This window comes from Onychostruthus taczanowskii, unplaced genomic scaffold (assembly GCF_017590055.1).
Source record: "Onychostruthus taczanowskii isolate IOZ18803 unplaced genomic scaffold, ASM1759005v1 scaffold141, whole genome shotgun sequence".
Taxonomy (NCBI): Eukaryota; Metazoa; Chordata; class Aves; order Passeriformes; family Passeridae; genus Onychostruthus; species Onychostruthus taczanowskii.
In genome coordinates, this window is record NW_024498585.1 from 784,102 (window position 1) to 799,787 (window position 15,686).

The 15,686-nt window shown below is 39.6% G+C and overlaps 1 protein-coding gene across 1 annotated transcript in view; it reads right to left on the minus strand.

Moving 5' to 3' along the window:
* RPS6KA2 (ribosomal protein S6 kinase A2) overlaps positions 1-15,686 on the minus strand; it is a 163,470-nt gene that overhangs the window by 57,910 nt on the left and 89,874 nt on the right. Inside the window, exons 5-8 of the mRNA XM_041398163.1 lie at positions 15,288-15,367; positions 12,210-12,316; positions 3,958-3,995; positions 3,101-3,243 (exon numbers count right to left, since the gene is read on the minus strand). Coding sequence (XP_041254097.1) covers positions 3,101-3,243; positions 3,958-3,995; positions 12,210-12,316; positions 15,288-15,367 — 368 coding nt within the window. The remainder of the gene's footprint in view (positions 1-3,100; positions 3,244-3,957; positions 3,996-12,209; positions 12,317-15,287; positions 15,368-15,686) is intronic.

Sequence of the window (15,686 nt, forward strand, 5' to 3'; positions counted from 1 at the left end):
GTTAACATGAATATTTAAAGTGAAAAGCAGCCATGTAAGTTAAGTGTACCAGAGCTTTTTACTTTAATGAACTTTGCTAAGCAGCCTCTGGAATAGAGCTTTAGTTTCTCAATTGCAGTCCTGACTAAATCTATTGAAGGTTCAAAATGAAATAACAAAATAAAAAAAAAATTGAAGTTGTTCATTTCATCAGTTAAAGCTATCATTTCACTGCACAGAGACCTGTCTTTCTGCTTATTTTTTTCAAAAAGTCAAAAATCTTGCTAAACCTGAACATGAAAACAGAAGTGAGAACATGCTGCTTACACTCTTGCACATAAATACAGAGCTGTATGGGTCACAGCAGGTTGACAAGAAGCTGAGACTAGGGGTGAATGGATTCCACAGTATTTTTGTCTATTAAAGCAGCCCCTATAGTTTTGCTGGGGAACTCAACTTTCATTCTCTCTACTTCTCCATCTGTAGAAACCACCTGTTTGCCCCTTCCTTCCTACTGGTTCTCTTCCTAGGTGTTTTGGAGGGCTATCTTCTGTTAGGCTTTAGAAGGCTGCATCTCCCTCCGACCTTGTTTTCCTTTCTGTACCGAAGAAAGTGCAAGGCAAATATTTTTTTGTTCCAGTTGCCATTTTTTTGTTCAGCTGCCTATTTAGAGACCCACAGAATTAGGCTTAATGGGAAGGGGCCTCTGGAGTCACACGATCCAACCCCTGCTGAGGTCTCAATATACTATGCAGTGCTTCCTTGCTCTCTTTCAGGGCAGTCTCCCATTTCAGTTGGCAAAACATAAGCACTTCCCAGAAGATATACATGTGGGAAGAACCTGGAAAAGAGTGCCACATTTCCTGAGGAAATTCAAGATTCAATAAAAGATCAGGAAAGTTATTGGAGAATGTAGTAAGTGAGAAATAATCCTCAGCCTGGATAACTGCCATATGAATAATAATTCATGAAAAAATTAATAACACAATAAATAAGACCAGAACTTAGTCATTTTCAGACAAGTTTGTTTTGCTATTAATAATCACAACATGTCACTTTTATGGAGTGTGCAAGGATCATTCCGTTTGATTCCTGTCTGTGCCCTGGTCAATGAGGGTTGGCAAGAGAAGCAGCAATCTCTCTTCAGAGAACAGAAGAGTGAGTGTTTGGTTGCTCTGATGATGAGGAAGATACAGGCCACACTATGCCTATAAGAAAAATATGTTTCCTTTTTCGATAAGAATTTTAGATATGAAAATTACACTATCACATACACTTCTTTTGAATCTATGCATATTTCATCAACTGGTATATTTTCTTCAACTATTTTACATCATACTGCAAAGTGCTTAGGAAGAAATTCTAATAAATACTTTGAATGCAATTTAATTATCTTCAGTTTTTCAGACTGACAAAACAGTTTTTGTAATAGAACATACATGTGACAGAACAAGGAAAACAAGCAGAAAAGAGCAGAATGAAAGACAGCATCAGAAAATCCTCCCAGTCATGTAGTGTTGTTTTGTTGGTCCCAACTAGCTAACTGTTGAAAAGGAAAAAAGGTTGACCTGATTGACATATTTTTCTCTGAGATGTCTGGTAACACTTAAAGGCTTAAAACATTAGCTCGGAGTTAAAAGGTTTTTACTTTTTAAAATTAATCTCATTTTGTAGGAATTAGTGTCTTTTCTAATTCTAATATGCTGAATCTTTAGAGGAGGGTTGAAAAGTGTTGTGATAAGGCATGAAATGATGGCACAGACACTGCTGCTCTCGAGGGGAACAAAAAAGAACTTTATTTTCTGACTCCAACATTTATAGTTTTCCAAAGGTGACAGTGGATTGGAGGGTGACAGTGCCACCTCTCCAATGCCACTGGACAGACCAAGGGTCTATCAATTCTCTCCACCTCCATGAAAGAATGAAAAACATAGGTTATTTACAGAACTGTGTGTGAGAAAGTTTGTTGAAAGAATGTAAACATCAGAAGGCTTAACAAAGTCTTACAAAATCAGGGCGACAGAAAAGAGCAATGGAAAGAAAAAAAAAAGAAAGCCTAGCAAAACCCATGGAGGAAGTAGTCCAGTTTATTAAAAGTTTATTAGCTGGTGAAAGAAGAACAATCTATACACTGTATGCACCATCTTTTAATGGGAGACAAAGAGTGAGAAGACTCAGCTATTCACCAAAAATAAAAACATAACAAAAAGTTAAAGGATAGAGATAGATTTATTCTGTGAGACATACCCTATTGATTTTTGTGAATAAATGTACATGGTTCAGAAGTGCTGAGCATCCCCAAATGGATTTGTGGACACAGGAGATAAGGATATTCTACTTCTTTTATAATTCAGGCAATAAATTACAATATTTATGTAGATTAACTGCTGCCAACCTGCTAGATCAGTGATGTAGGCCCTCCCCAGCCTAAATTTTCACTGTTTTTTCACATTGCTTCCTATGCTTCCTCTGGTGGCACCAGTTGTCTGCTTCAGGTGAAAAAAAAATTAAACATATTCTATGGATTTTGGTATGTAGTGCAATACATAGCTACCAAAACCAGCCTCCACAGGAAATGGGGCTGTATTGGAAGAGCACGTTGCTATGCTAATTTCTGATTCTGCCCTGGCTCTGCTGTGACAACTACGGTGAGGTACCCTGTGAGCCACAGCTGCCTGGTGATGGCCATGCCCTGAGCATAGGGTAGATCTGCAGCCTGCCCACCTCAGGAGACAGCAGCACCAGCTCTGTTATTCAAACATATCCCTGTGAGAGTAGCAGGTGCCTGGTGTCTGAGCTCAAGGAACACCACTATGCTTGATAAAACAATGCTTCCAAAAACTTACAGTGTTCATACAGCTTTGAAAAAAAAATCATAGTGTCACAAACCAACTTCTTGATCTTTTCTTCTTCTACCTTGGCAACAACAACCCACAGACTGAAGAGGCAGGAGGGGTGCAAGGTGGCCGGGGGAGCATCTGAACATGTTATTTTAAAAGGCTGGCTTGAGGAGAGTGCAATACCTCTCTGAAAAACCTCACTGACACTGCAATTTTTATCTGAGGGATCTGATCTCTCCCACAGCCATCCCTCCCACAGATAAGCACAATTTCTACATTACCATGAGCACGCCAAAGGACCACCAGTCAGCACTCTGCGTGTGCCCTCGCCGGTTGACCACCTCTGGGGCCATGTACTCTATTGTCCCGCAGAACGAGTACGCTCTCTTGTCATGGTCAATGGATTCTTTACTCAGACCAAAATCTACATAAATTGAAGCAGAACAGGACTTGTCAGGTCTCTAAAAATTATTATTTCTGCTTTTGCTCGCTTAAATTGTTTGAATGAAACACACCAACCAGCTAGTGAAGTGCCCTTCTCTCCGTGTGCAGAAAGAGGCCGCAGGCATGTGTGTGCTGGAGCCCTGCCTATGTGTAGTGTCTGGCACTTGTTAATAACCCTGAAAATAGGCATATAATTTTCCCTGTGCAGAATGAGGTTCTGGCTCAAGGCAGAAGGGAGTTTAAATAAGCAGATATATACAGTTCAGGTTTGGTGAAGGTAATGTTAGTGAGGATTCTTGTGCAGCTAACCAAAGTATTTGGAATAATCCCAGATTACACCAGTGAAAAGGCTGGCTAGACAGTGCCTCTAGAGTGGCAAAGGGATGTCCTTCCAGCCACCCTCTGCCTGGATTAAATAGTCATATTGGAAGCATCCTTCCATCCACAGCGGCAAGCAGCCAAACCTGCCTGCTTCACATCAGTCAAGAGCGCAATTTTACTAAGAAAAGGCTGTTCTCCATGTGCTGTGCAGCAGGGGGGTTGACAAATTGACAGAGAAGCTCAACACTCAAACTCTTCTGGCTTCTAGTTTTTGTAAGCAAACTCCTTCCAAACAAATACGAGGATGCATGCAATATACTACAGGAAAAAAAAAATCAGCTTATAGGCATGAAGTTTTCTATTTCTCACATACCTGTTATCTTAATGTGACCCTCTTCATCAAGAAGAATGCTATAAAGCAAAAAAAGAAACATTCATTCATTAGCCAGGCACAAAGTGCAGTTAAAAAACATGAATAAAAGATGTTTAAGTCAGGTAAGGAGATATTGCAAGATTCAAATACTTATTTACACAAAACCTTAGTGGATTCTATGGCTCCAGAAAGAAAAATGAACCTCAGGTTTTTTTAATCTCATGTCTGAAGCATGCACAGCCTGATGCAGTTCCACGAGGAGCCTCCTCTGTGCTCCACAGGATGTTCAAGGTGGGCATGCAAACAGAGTTCAGAAAGAACAGGATGTTCAAAGTGAACAGCTGCAGAGTGTATGCTTCCAGCAGAAGGAGCTACACATTTCCTGTTCTTGTCATAAGAAAAGGCAATTGAAGAAATAATCAAGGCTTGGACTCACTGGACCTAAAATTAAGTCATGCTGAAGTAATAAAAGTCCTTGCAGAGCACAGTGACCAGTCACAGCCTAACTGCATGGATCTCAGCCTCTGCTTTTTTTTTTTTTTTTTTTTTTTTTTTTTGTCCAGTGCACAGATGAAAATTCAGCCTGGAAGCCAAATCTAAGTGTTCTCGCATTTGCCACCTGCCAACATATTTTTTCTTAACAAAGGCACTCCAGCATTTCTGTAGTTCACAAAAAGCAGTGCTAGTTTTTGTGGAAACAAGAACGAACACTAAATTTGAAAAATAATGATTTTGGTAAATAAAAACTGACATAGTAATGAAGGCGGTCTTTCTTCAGTCTTAGTTACACTCAGTATATTTTTCTTTTCAAAATGATCTAGCATGTTGCCAGCTATTTTTATATTCCTCTTCTCTTAGTGAATCACTTTAATGTAATTATTCAGGAATAAAATAGAATACAAGTGAACCAAATATAATAAGCTATCCTTTTGTGAAAAGTTGTGTCTGAACTGAAACATAATTGAAAAAAGATGCTCTTCTGTCATTCATGTGTTTAGAAAAAGTTGTTGTGCAAGTCATCAAAGCCAGCAACTAAGTCAGTACCACGAGTCCCATAATTAAAGCCTTTTCTTCTCAATAAAAACACCTTACCTTTATTCTTTCTCCACATTTTCCTTGAACACAACATTTTCTAAGTACTAGTCTATACCAGGCATGTTTAAATGTACTTTTATGACTGAAACACCTAAACTTGTGTTTCAGAAGAGAACAGAATAAAACACCTGCCAGTGTGGAAGTGAGCATGAATATATGTACTCCCCAGACCTCAATCTGGAAAAATAGCAGGGGGAATAGAGCTCACAGAAATCACCCAAAACTTTGCCCCACACCCAGGAAGCCCTTGTGAATAACTATGCAATTCAAAGGAAATTTCCCCAGAGGCACTGATTTTACACTTAATGCGTTTTAAATTTCATAATTTCCTATTGAAAATGCATGCTGCTGTAGTATGTACACGATGTGTGCTTACTTTGCCCTGATAAAAGGGCTTACGCCTTACCCTCATTAAAGGGATAGAAGCAACTCCAACAGAGCTTTCATGCTGATAATATTGCCTGAGGTTGTGTCAGAAACATACAGCAACTCTTTCTCACACTGTTTGCATGAGCACCAAAATGAATAGATCCTCGCTTCCAATGGATGTGTATCCCATATCCCCTAAAACATGAGCTTCAGTTCCTTCATCTCACATTCTCCAATCACCCTTCTACCATGCCCTCAGCTGCTGGCAGCTTCCTCTGTGGCCCCTGGCAGCACCCTTTGGACATCTGGGTGCCTCCACATTTGCCATCTGGCAGCACAAATAATGCTACAGCTACTAACCAAAGATTATATTTCATGTAAAAAGAAAACAATATGCTAATTGTGAGGGGGGAAAATAGGTACCTGTTGCACTGAATTATCTTAGAGTGAAATTAAGAAAAAAGAAGTACCTGGTTAGACAAATGCAAATTACAACAATAGACAAATAGGTTTCCTGTGACAGTGGAAGCAAACTTTCTATCTAATCATACTCTGTACTCTTTTTATCTTTGTCACCTTACAATTCCTTTTTATCCCACAATATCCATAGCAGACATTCTATTGTGACAATCACAATTACTTTAGCTATGGTTTGCAGAACAAACTAATCTGAAATAAGATAGTATTATTCTATGGAAGGGGAAAAACAACCAGAAGTTCTTAATGTTTTGAAATTATAAAAAAGTAGACTACTTTTAAATGCTAAACTAGGTTGCAATAATACTGAATGACAAACTTCAGCTAGGAGGTTTTCTCATTTTATTTGTTCAGTCTAATGCTTGAGTGCTTTTACAGGATACTGCCATTGTAAACCTCCTCTTCAAAGCAGTAGTAACAGTTATTAGGTGAAAAATACGCCAACACCATAAATAAGTGAACCACACATATTGTGGAACAAAAAATGCCACAAAGTAAGGGCATCTCTTAGAGAAGAGGAGACTGAGGGGAAACCTCATCACAGTCTACAGGTTTCTCAAAATGGGAAGAGGAGGGGCAGGCACTGATCTCTTCTCTGTGGTGACCAGTGACTGGACCTGAGGGAATGGCCTGAAGCTGTGTCAGGGGAGGTTTAGGTTGGATATTAGGAAAAATTTCTTCACCCAGAGGGTGGTTGGGTGCTGGAACAGCTCCCCAGGGAAGTGATCACAGCACCAGCCTGACAGAGTTCAAGGAGCATTTGGAGAATGCTCTCAGACACAGGGTGTGATCCTTGGGGTTGTCTTGGGGATATTCTATTATTCTATGATTGAATATTTTAGCATCAGAACCATCCCACAAACTGCTTTCACTGACCTCGGTTTAGAGGTATGCCTTGAGAAGAGAAAGGCTGGAAATCTCCATGCTAGAGGTTGGGGCAGCTAAATTTGTAGTAGAGGAATGACACAGTCTGAGTTACAGGAGAAGTCCCATAGCAGAACTACGACTGTAAACTCCATATCAACTTTTCTGCTGCAGCTTTATCACAGGGGAAAAAAGCTTTTGTAATGGGTTGTTGGCATTGTTTTATATAATCTCTTAAATCAAGGCCTGAAAAATTCTTTCCCATTTCTCTCTCTCTTAATTTTTAGTTTTGAGTCATGTCTTCAGGGTTTTGCTTTGAGCTCCAATATCCCCAAATCAATGTGATGTTCTGCCAAACCTAATAAAGCTGGAACTCTGGGGTTGGTTCCGTTGTTTTTGTGGGGGTTTTTTTTGTTGTTGTTTGGTTGGTGTTTGTTTTGGGTTTTTTTTTTTTTGTTTTTTTTCTTTTTTTTTTTTTTTTTGTTTTTTTTTTTGGTTGGTTGGTTTGGTTTTGGATTTTTTTTTTTTTTTTTTGATGATATAAGTTTCTTTCTAAGTGAGAGCAGTTTTGCAGAAGATTCAACCCACACTTTATGTTAATCAGAAACTGTAGCTAAATTTTCAGGTAGGAGATAAAACCTGAGACTTCATCAAAAGTGTTTTATTTCATTTTGTTATGAAAGTACCAGATGAAGAAGTCAAATATATACTAAAGAGATGAATCTCACAAATTGTGTTTTGTGACATTTCAGTGTTCGTATGACCCCATGCTCTCTCACCCTGCTGAATGTAAATTCCTCTCTGCTGTAGCTCCGTTGACACCATGAAGTCAAAAAGGGGCTGCTTACATCAATGGAAGCTTTCCACCATAAGCCTTTGTCGTTTACTGATTCTCAGATCTCCCCTCTCTACACAGGGCAGGTACATTCATAAATTAGTAGTCATGGTTGGCAACATGCTGCATTAAAAGTGGTGTTTGGCTTTTTAGAGCACAGTGTCTACACTGTCCTTTGTGTAGACAACTGAGGGCCTTAAAATGTACATCACCCCTTGTTAACCTAAGCCTCTAGCAAGGTTAGCAAGGTGCATCTAGGTTCCTGAAAATAGAAATGGCTAAGATTAATAACAGTTTGTCCATTTTCAGATGGTGACTTATCTCTAAGTCACTCATGCCCTCAAACCACAGCATAAGAAATAAAATACGCATAATATACTCTGTAATAAGTGCCCGTTTTTCTATTTTGGTATATTTACCACATATACCAAGGTATATATACCTTATTGTATAGCTTGATTGTGCAGTTCTTAAGTAAAAACATGCCTCATCATTTAAGGAACTCAGTGGCTTCCAGTGTGACTGAACAATACCTTGTCCCACAAGGGATGTCACTGAAATCACCAAGACAACTCAAGGAGAAAAATTTTTCTGCAACAATTCAAGAGATGTATCTGCTTGTTCTAAACAAGACTTTACCCAGAAACCTCAATTACTTTTCTTTTTGAGGTAAGTACAGCTGACTTGAGAACAACTCCCAGTTGCATTGGAAATTAACTCATAGCTTTGAATTGTTAACATGGATTTTTGCTCAGGGAATCTTAAAAAAAAAAGCTAAACCTTAAATTTTAATGTACTGAGGGTTCTTCCAAGTGGTTTGAACAGTGCTGGTTTTTTTGTTTGTTTGTTTGTTTGTTTTGTTTTGTTTGTTTGTTTTTGTTTTTTTTTTTTAACATAAACCATTCCAATGAGCTTTATTTTAGCAAACTTACAGAGCTGACAAGCTGCTATCAGCAGCTAATTTTGGGAGCATCTGAAGAACAGCAAAAGCATTGAACAATGAAAGGTCTAATGCAGCACCCGTCTTTAATAAAGGGGAGAGATATGGGGAGAGAGAGAGAGAATTGGGAAATTACAAATTAATTATCTCCAGTTCTGCAAATCTAACAGGGCAAACCTTGTGCTGTAATCATGCTGGTAATGCCTCTGCTGAAGATGCGTGTGTGTGATTCTGCATGTTGCACTTCAAAGGAGAGAGGGAAACCAAAGGGGAGTAATGAGAATGACTGAAGCCCTGTAAAGACTGACTAGTGAAGAAGAGTTCGGAACCTGGATTGTTTAGGATACGGAAGAGGGTCTAAGGAAAAGGATGTTCTCACAACCCCCTGAGGCTGCTGCTGAGAGCAGAATAAGCAGGTTGGGGCTTCTAGGACAGGCCAAGCAGCATTGGCCTGCAGTGGCAGCAAAAAAATTTCAAACTAGGTATTAAGAGCAACATTTTAGATGAGCAACTGCTGGAGCACTGCCAAGAGGCTTCCTGTGTACAGCACAGTTTTCACCATCTGTTTTAAGCCTGAGTTAGCAACACACCTGTTATGGTCTTGATCCTGCCAGGGGAGGATGAGAACATCCTGAGATGGTCCTAATTTTCTTTTATCATCTTATTTAGGAAGATATTCTTTCCCAGATGTAACTCAAAAAATTAGCATTTTTTCCCCCTGAGAGTAATTGTTTTATTCTGCTGTATCTATTTCTTTAACGTAAATCTAAACTTCCAGAGAAATCATAGGCTGTCATGCTCTGCTGTCCTAGGTGTGACTACACATAGGCTTTGCACTTACAGAGCTATTTTAGAGGACATGGTTTTCAGTCAGAAGCCTTGCTTTATCTCCAGGTATGAACTTCTGGGTCTTTCCTATAAAACAGTTATATTCATATAAGCTAATTTTACACTATATCGATTGCATCCAAATTAAACTGTATCACAGTTAATCCACTTAACTGTAGATCAGAGGTCATAAACCATTTATAAAAGGTAGAAAATGCAAGACTGAGGGCGGCCACCTTAACTTTACACAGTGATCTCTCTGTGTATAGGTCTCCAGTTACATGGTGATACTTCTTTTCTTCCATAGAAATCTTGTCTCAGCTGGCAGACTGGTAACACTCAGGGAGGGATTTTAGCAGAGCAGTAGAGTGAAGGGGATGGCTGGTCTCAGCTCAGACAAAAATATAGAGAAAACTGGATTCCATCTGTACCTTTTCAACATGCTTCTATGTGACAATGACAAATCAGTGACACCTTCTTAGATGAGCTCCATTTTCTTGATTCACTGATCCCTGATTTGAAGCACGTCAGCTTGGTCTGCAGTTATATAAAGTGCTCTCACTTGCAACTGGAGTCACTGAGAGATGTTTTTTGAGATGCTAAGTGACACTTCCTGCTGAGAACTCAGAAGAATCCAGGTCTCAGTATCTCAAGTACAATGAACATACAATGAAATGTATGAGTTTTGACATACATTTAATTTTCTCCTTAGTTTCTAACTTCTTCTAAAGCAAAAAATTACAGCATATGCCTAAAAATATAAAGGCATTGTAACATATCTGAATATACAAGCTCATATCTGGATACCTTCAAACAAGAGATTCATACATCATGTGTTATCTCAAAAATCAGCCTCATCTAACATCAGAGAGAAAAGCAGTGCATGATCCATATGAATGCTCACTAGAATCAAAGTTTAAAACAGAAAACCTATAATTTGCGTTATTCTACTGTATGCATGTTTGTTGATGCTGAATGGATAGAACAGCAATTCAGAATGAAATTGAAACCAAAGAGCTGCTGGCAGATGATGCAAGAGCCTGTGGTGTAGCAGCTGGGATGTCACCACTGCCTACCTGCATTTCATATCAGGAACAAACTGGTACTTTTCTCCCTCCAGTTGTTTAATTGTAGGATGACTTCCCACATTTGCCAAAGACAAATCGTTTCCAGTTTTGACTGCATAAATGGGCAAGATTGGAAATTTGGTCAACTACAAAAAGTTCACTAGCCCAAAAGACTGAGAGCTCATGCTATGTACATCTGTTGAATTCACATAGTATTACTACTGCTACTGTTGTATCGTGCTTTTTGTTTTATCAGTGGGTCTATGGTTTGATTTGTGATTTAGTATTTTTCCTTGGTGCTGGTTTTTTCTTTTGTCTCCACCCTTTTCCCAGAAATGTCGTCAGCTAGTTTCTAGTTTCTATTTCTCCAAACTTTACCCATTTCCTAAGACTGTTTTTCTTCCTTGGAAGTTTATTGGTTCGCTCCTGTTATTCCCCGCCTGGGTTTTTACTCCCAACTCTCCTGATTTGTTGGAAGTTGGGTCTGCCCCTGCCTTTCCCCTGAGATATAAGTCTTTGTTGGCCCCTTAGTCGGGGCCCAGGAAGAAAGAGGGGAAGAAACACCATCAAATAAAGTTTCCCTGGGACCCGTGTGCGCTGCCTGTTTTATACTGCGCCAAAACAACTGACAACTGGGATTCAAGGAGCTCCAGGGGGAAAAACTGCCGCCCCCCACTCTCAACATCAGCTAGCGTGGGGAAGAGAAGCGGCATGCTACTACTATTTTTCAAACCAAAACATAAAATTGAATTTAAAATTTCAATCACACAGAACTGCAATGCAGATAAACAGTCTCCTTCTCTTCAACTTCTTACCTACAAAGTCTACCTTCCATCACTTTTGGTCTCATGTTTTGCGCGTGAGAGTGAGAGTGTAACACTCCATTTTAAAGAAAGAGATGCATATTTTTCAGCTTGATGTCACAGAAGGAAAATGCTGCTGTGCTGTTAGATTTTGAAAGTGTAAGCAATTGTCAAAAAGACCGCCCTCAGTGGTTATCCGTTATAAATGCTGGTGACCATTAAATTAAAAAGGAACTTTGGAATGTTGCAGCCTGATTTATTTGAGTAGTCACAGCAGAATCCAGCAAAACACCAAGCAAAGGGCATAGAATATAAACAGTATCATGTCACTCCCAGTGACAGCCTGAGGGTGTCATTTGTTCTACTGGTGTATTGCAAATAAAAAAGAGAAAGGAAAATTAGGACCACATTACGAGTGAAAAATAGCTGCAAATGTGAGGAGAAATATTTTGGAAAATATTTTGCACAGTTAATACAAGTGTTTTAAAAGTTCTGATTATCATGTCTCTCATGAGTTAACAGGCACACAAGTTCTCAGACATGCTCATTTACTTTAAGCAATGGCTCCGGTAACACTGAATGGTGCCATGCCATATTCTGTATGAGCTGGAAGTGGAGTTGCTTTGAATGGTTTACACTGCATCAGGGGGAAGACCAGATTAAATGCTGCAAACAGAGACTGGTGCCACTGAAGTTAAGGCACAGGGATCTAAATTCTTTACTGAAATCATTCACAAAACTGAAGGCCAGGCACACAGAGGTTCTGTCATGCTGGAGCAGAGTCAAAACATTTGGCCTCATGCTAAGATAGTACGACAGGAAAACCCTACTGCTGTTAGTGACGGTCTCGTGTAGTCTCACAAAGAAGGAAGACAGAGCTCCTGGCACCTTCTCATTTAGTAGTGTGACAAGGGGCAGATACAACTTAAAGTTCAAGTATTTATGTTTCAGTTCACTTCTCCTTGTTAACTTACTTTTCTGGTTTTAGATCCCTGTAAATAATTCCGAGACCATGGAGGTGGTCTAATGCCAAGGCCAGCTCAGCTAAGTAGAACTTGACATCCTCTTCTGTAAACATCACCTAGAGAGAAGAAAGAGAAGACCACATCTATTTATTGGACAGTGGTGGGCTGGCTTGCCTTAAACAGACACAGAAAAGGAATTTTCTAAGCTGGGAATGCTGGAAGGACCACCATATCAGGTTCAATTGTCCATAATTTGTCTGAATTGATATTAACAATTCTTACCAGATTCTCCCTATAAAACAAAACTTGATCTGTTGAGCACCTCTGTTCCTTAAAATATGCTGCTCTCATTCATCTGTTTGATCTGTTTAGATGACATTATGTCACAATATTAGCAATAAATTATAACTCCTTAGCCTTTGGAAATGAACAGCAAAATTAAACACATTCAGTGCAGCCCATATTGCTTTCATATCCCTTAACTTGCTACAGTCTTGGCATTTGGTTACCAAATTCACCTTAAATAGCATGGGAAACCTTTTTGGGGAATGGAATACTTCCAAGTTGGAGCAGAATACACAGCATGAAGAGAATCAGAGGTGGATTTAAAACTCATGCCTTGGAGGCCCAAGGAAAATCAGTGCAGATGCCATAAGCAGTGATGTGCTGTCTAACATTTGGGGCCTGATGAGGTGCCAACTGAAGGCAGTGTTTTCTGCAGCTGATATGGACACTGCTAACACTGAAAGCTGTGTTTTAGGTGAGAAGAAACTTCTGTAATCAAAAAACCAGTAAACTCTGAAAAAGTCAGATGGCAGGAAACCCCTCTGGTCCAACTTCCATTGTATCTGAGATGTTCTCTTTAAATTTGTATATGCACAGAGATAATAATGCAGAAAAGAAGCTGATATATTGACTACAGAAGTGTGATTATGCATGACAGAAGTAAAATGAGTCAGCTGAATAAAAATTTACTTGTCATATGTAAATGTAAATTCTACAGTAGAAGTTGTAGGGCTTAATTTTAAAATTAGGTCTCTGCTCTCAAAAAGGGATAGCCAAAATATCTGAGTGCTTTCAGAAGTTCCAGACAGCTGAGAAAAAAAAAGAGATTATTCAGAGCACAGATGTCACATAATTTAATTAAGAATTTTACTGCAAAGGCTAGAAACAAAAACACAAAAGCAAAAACTCTCAAATTTAATTGTACTGAATGTAAAAATGACATTAATTTTAAAAGAAATTTAAATTATTTATAAGATTTAAAATAAATAATGTAGGCAAGAAATTAAATCAATAGAATCCAGGAAATTTCTCATCTATACAGATACACCTAGTTAAAGTCAGACTTCTCAAAAAGACAGAGCAAGAAATAGGCAAGCTCTGCATACATGCACACAATATATGTCTATGGGATCTGACTGAAAGTCCACTGAAATCAATACCTTTCAACCAAATCTCTAACTACAAATTGCAAAAAGTTCAAGCTCTCCCAGAACTTCTTCTCTTGCAATACCTTGCCCTAAAGAGCTGCAAAGTATAGGCAGGCAAGGTGAGCTGCTAACACTGAAAAAAGAGAAGTATGTTTTTACCGTCAGCTTAATGTGTCATTAACAATGGTATACAGCACAGGAGTTGGTGAATTGCCCTGGACAAGCTTTGGGGAAAACATGAAGCTTTTAAAGAAGTACAAAGTCTGAGCTGTTAACTTCCACTTTTGAGTTCCCTGGTTGTGCGGAACAGGGACCTGCCCTCTTAGGCAAGGGCCACATTTTCTGTCTTCTTCCATGAAACCAGAGAGGCCCTTCCTGAGACAGCAGTGCTGCCTCGCTAATAAAGCTTGGTCTCATGACAACAGCAGAAGGACATTTTAAATTAAATTTTTTAAAATATTTTTCCTCATATTAAAAATAACTCCTACCAGGGACTGAATATTTATATAAGGATCATTACTTAGCAGTGTAATTAACTTGTTACCAATGTCTTCTTGCATTAGCAAAGAAGCCTTAAAAGCAAAAGCTTGGGGTCCCAAGTTGCAGTGCACACAGCATCCTGCAGCATGCCACTGAATCAGGAATTGAATCGGGGTCGGGGAGAGCTGGGGAATTTTGACTGAAAATACTATTTTCACAGCTCTTTTAGTCCATCAGTAGCTCCCCAAACCCAAGAAGAGCAACAGAGCTTCCCCTCAAGATGGCATTTGAAATGTTCCTGTGGTTAAACACTCTGTGCTAAGTGGTTGCCTGCATCCCTGTTCCCACACCCTTAGAAGTACTAAGGGCTGGGGACGTCATGTTGGTGACAGAAAACACCAGGGCACAGACAACTGCAGAGCAGTTGCATGCTGCCTCCCTAGAGCCTCCCTGCAAGGACCTCTCTGGAACTGCTGGTTCACAGAGCTTTGGAGATACAGGAAAGAGCTAAATGAACCTAGAAAACCTACTGTGACTGCTCTGTTTGGGCACCAGTGAGAACTTGGAACATTCCCTGCCTGCAGCAGTCCCTCTCCAGGGGCAAGGCATGCAGAGGACAGGGGAGCTGACATGAGAGCTTGGGGAGGGCATGGAAGCAGCAGCTGCTCCTGGCAGGCAGAAGGAGGGCAGGTGAGGACTGTGATAGTTAATCTCCCATGTCTGGGCTGGTGCATGGCCCTTAACCTGCTCCCAGCAGCTGCAGAGATTGGTCCTGACCCATGGTCATCTCTTCCCTCTGCTGGCAATATGTTTTTCCAGTGGTTTTGTGCTCATCCATAGGGCAAAATGTATTGGGGATTGATTTCTCAGACTGTTTCTCATCACATCAAGGACTTACTCTGAAAGCATTGAGTCTGGGGCTATTTTGATAGGGAATGGCTTAGCAGTGGAGCAGTTTTCTCTGGCAGTGATGCCTACAGGGTATCTGCTGCATTACCTCTGGCATAATTCAAATACAGTTATTAAGAATCCACTTAACCATGCAAGATGAGATAGCTCCATTACATATCTAGATGACTATTCCCAATGCCATTTTTCATTCCCATGAACTCAATTTGAGTTCTGAAAATCCAAGACAGTCTTTCATTTCTGAGTTAAAGATGTATCAGCTTACCTCTTTGGAGAGTCTGGTGAAAAGGTCACCTCCCCGCAGGAAATCTAGTATTAGGTACAACTTTCCCTCTGTTTGAAATGCTACATTAGAAAAGGATGAAGATGTTGGAAGTTTGAATCAAGATAAAATCCCCAACGAGTAAGTCCTGTTGACTAGCAGTGTATCATTCACACCATTGCTGTATCATTTATGCTATTGCATCACTGTCACTTCAAAACTTTGAGAACCAAAAAAAAAACCCCATTTCTGTATAGAACTTAGCAATTGAGCTTTGGCTATGTGAAAAAATAGTGTCAGTTGAGAGACAAAAGTGCATTACTAATAAATTCAGTTCTGTGTTAAGCACTTATGAATTAACAGCGTTTCCCACTCCACAAAGTATCAGGAGTCAGAGTGAGG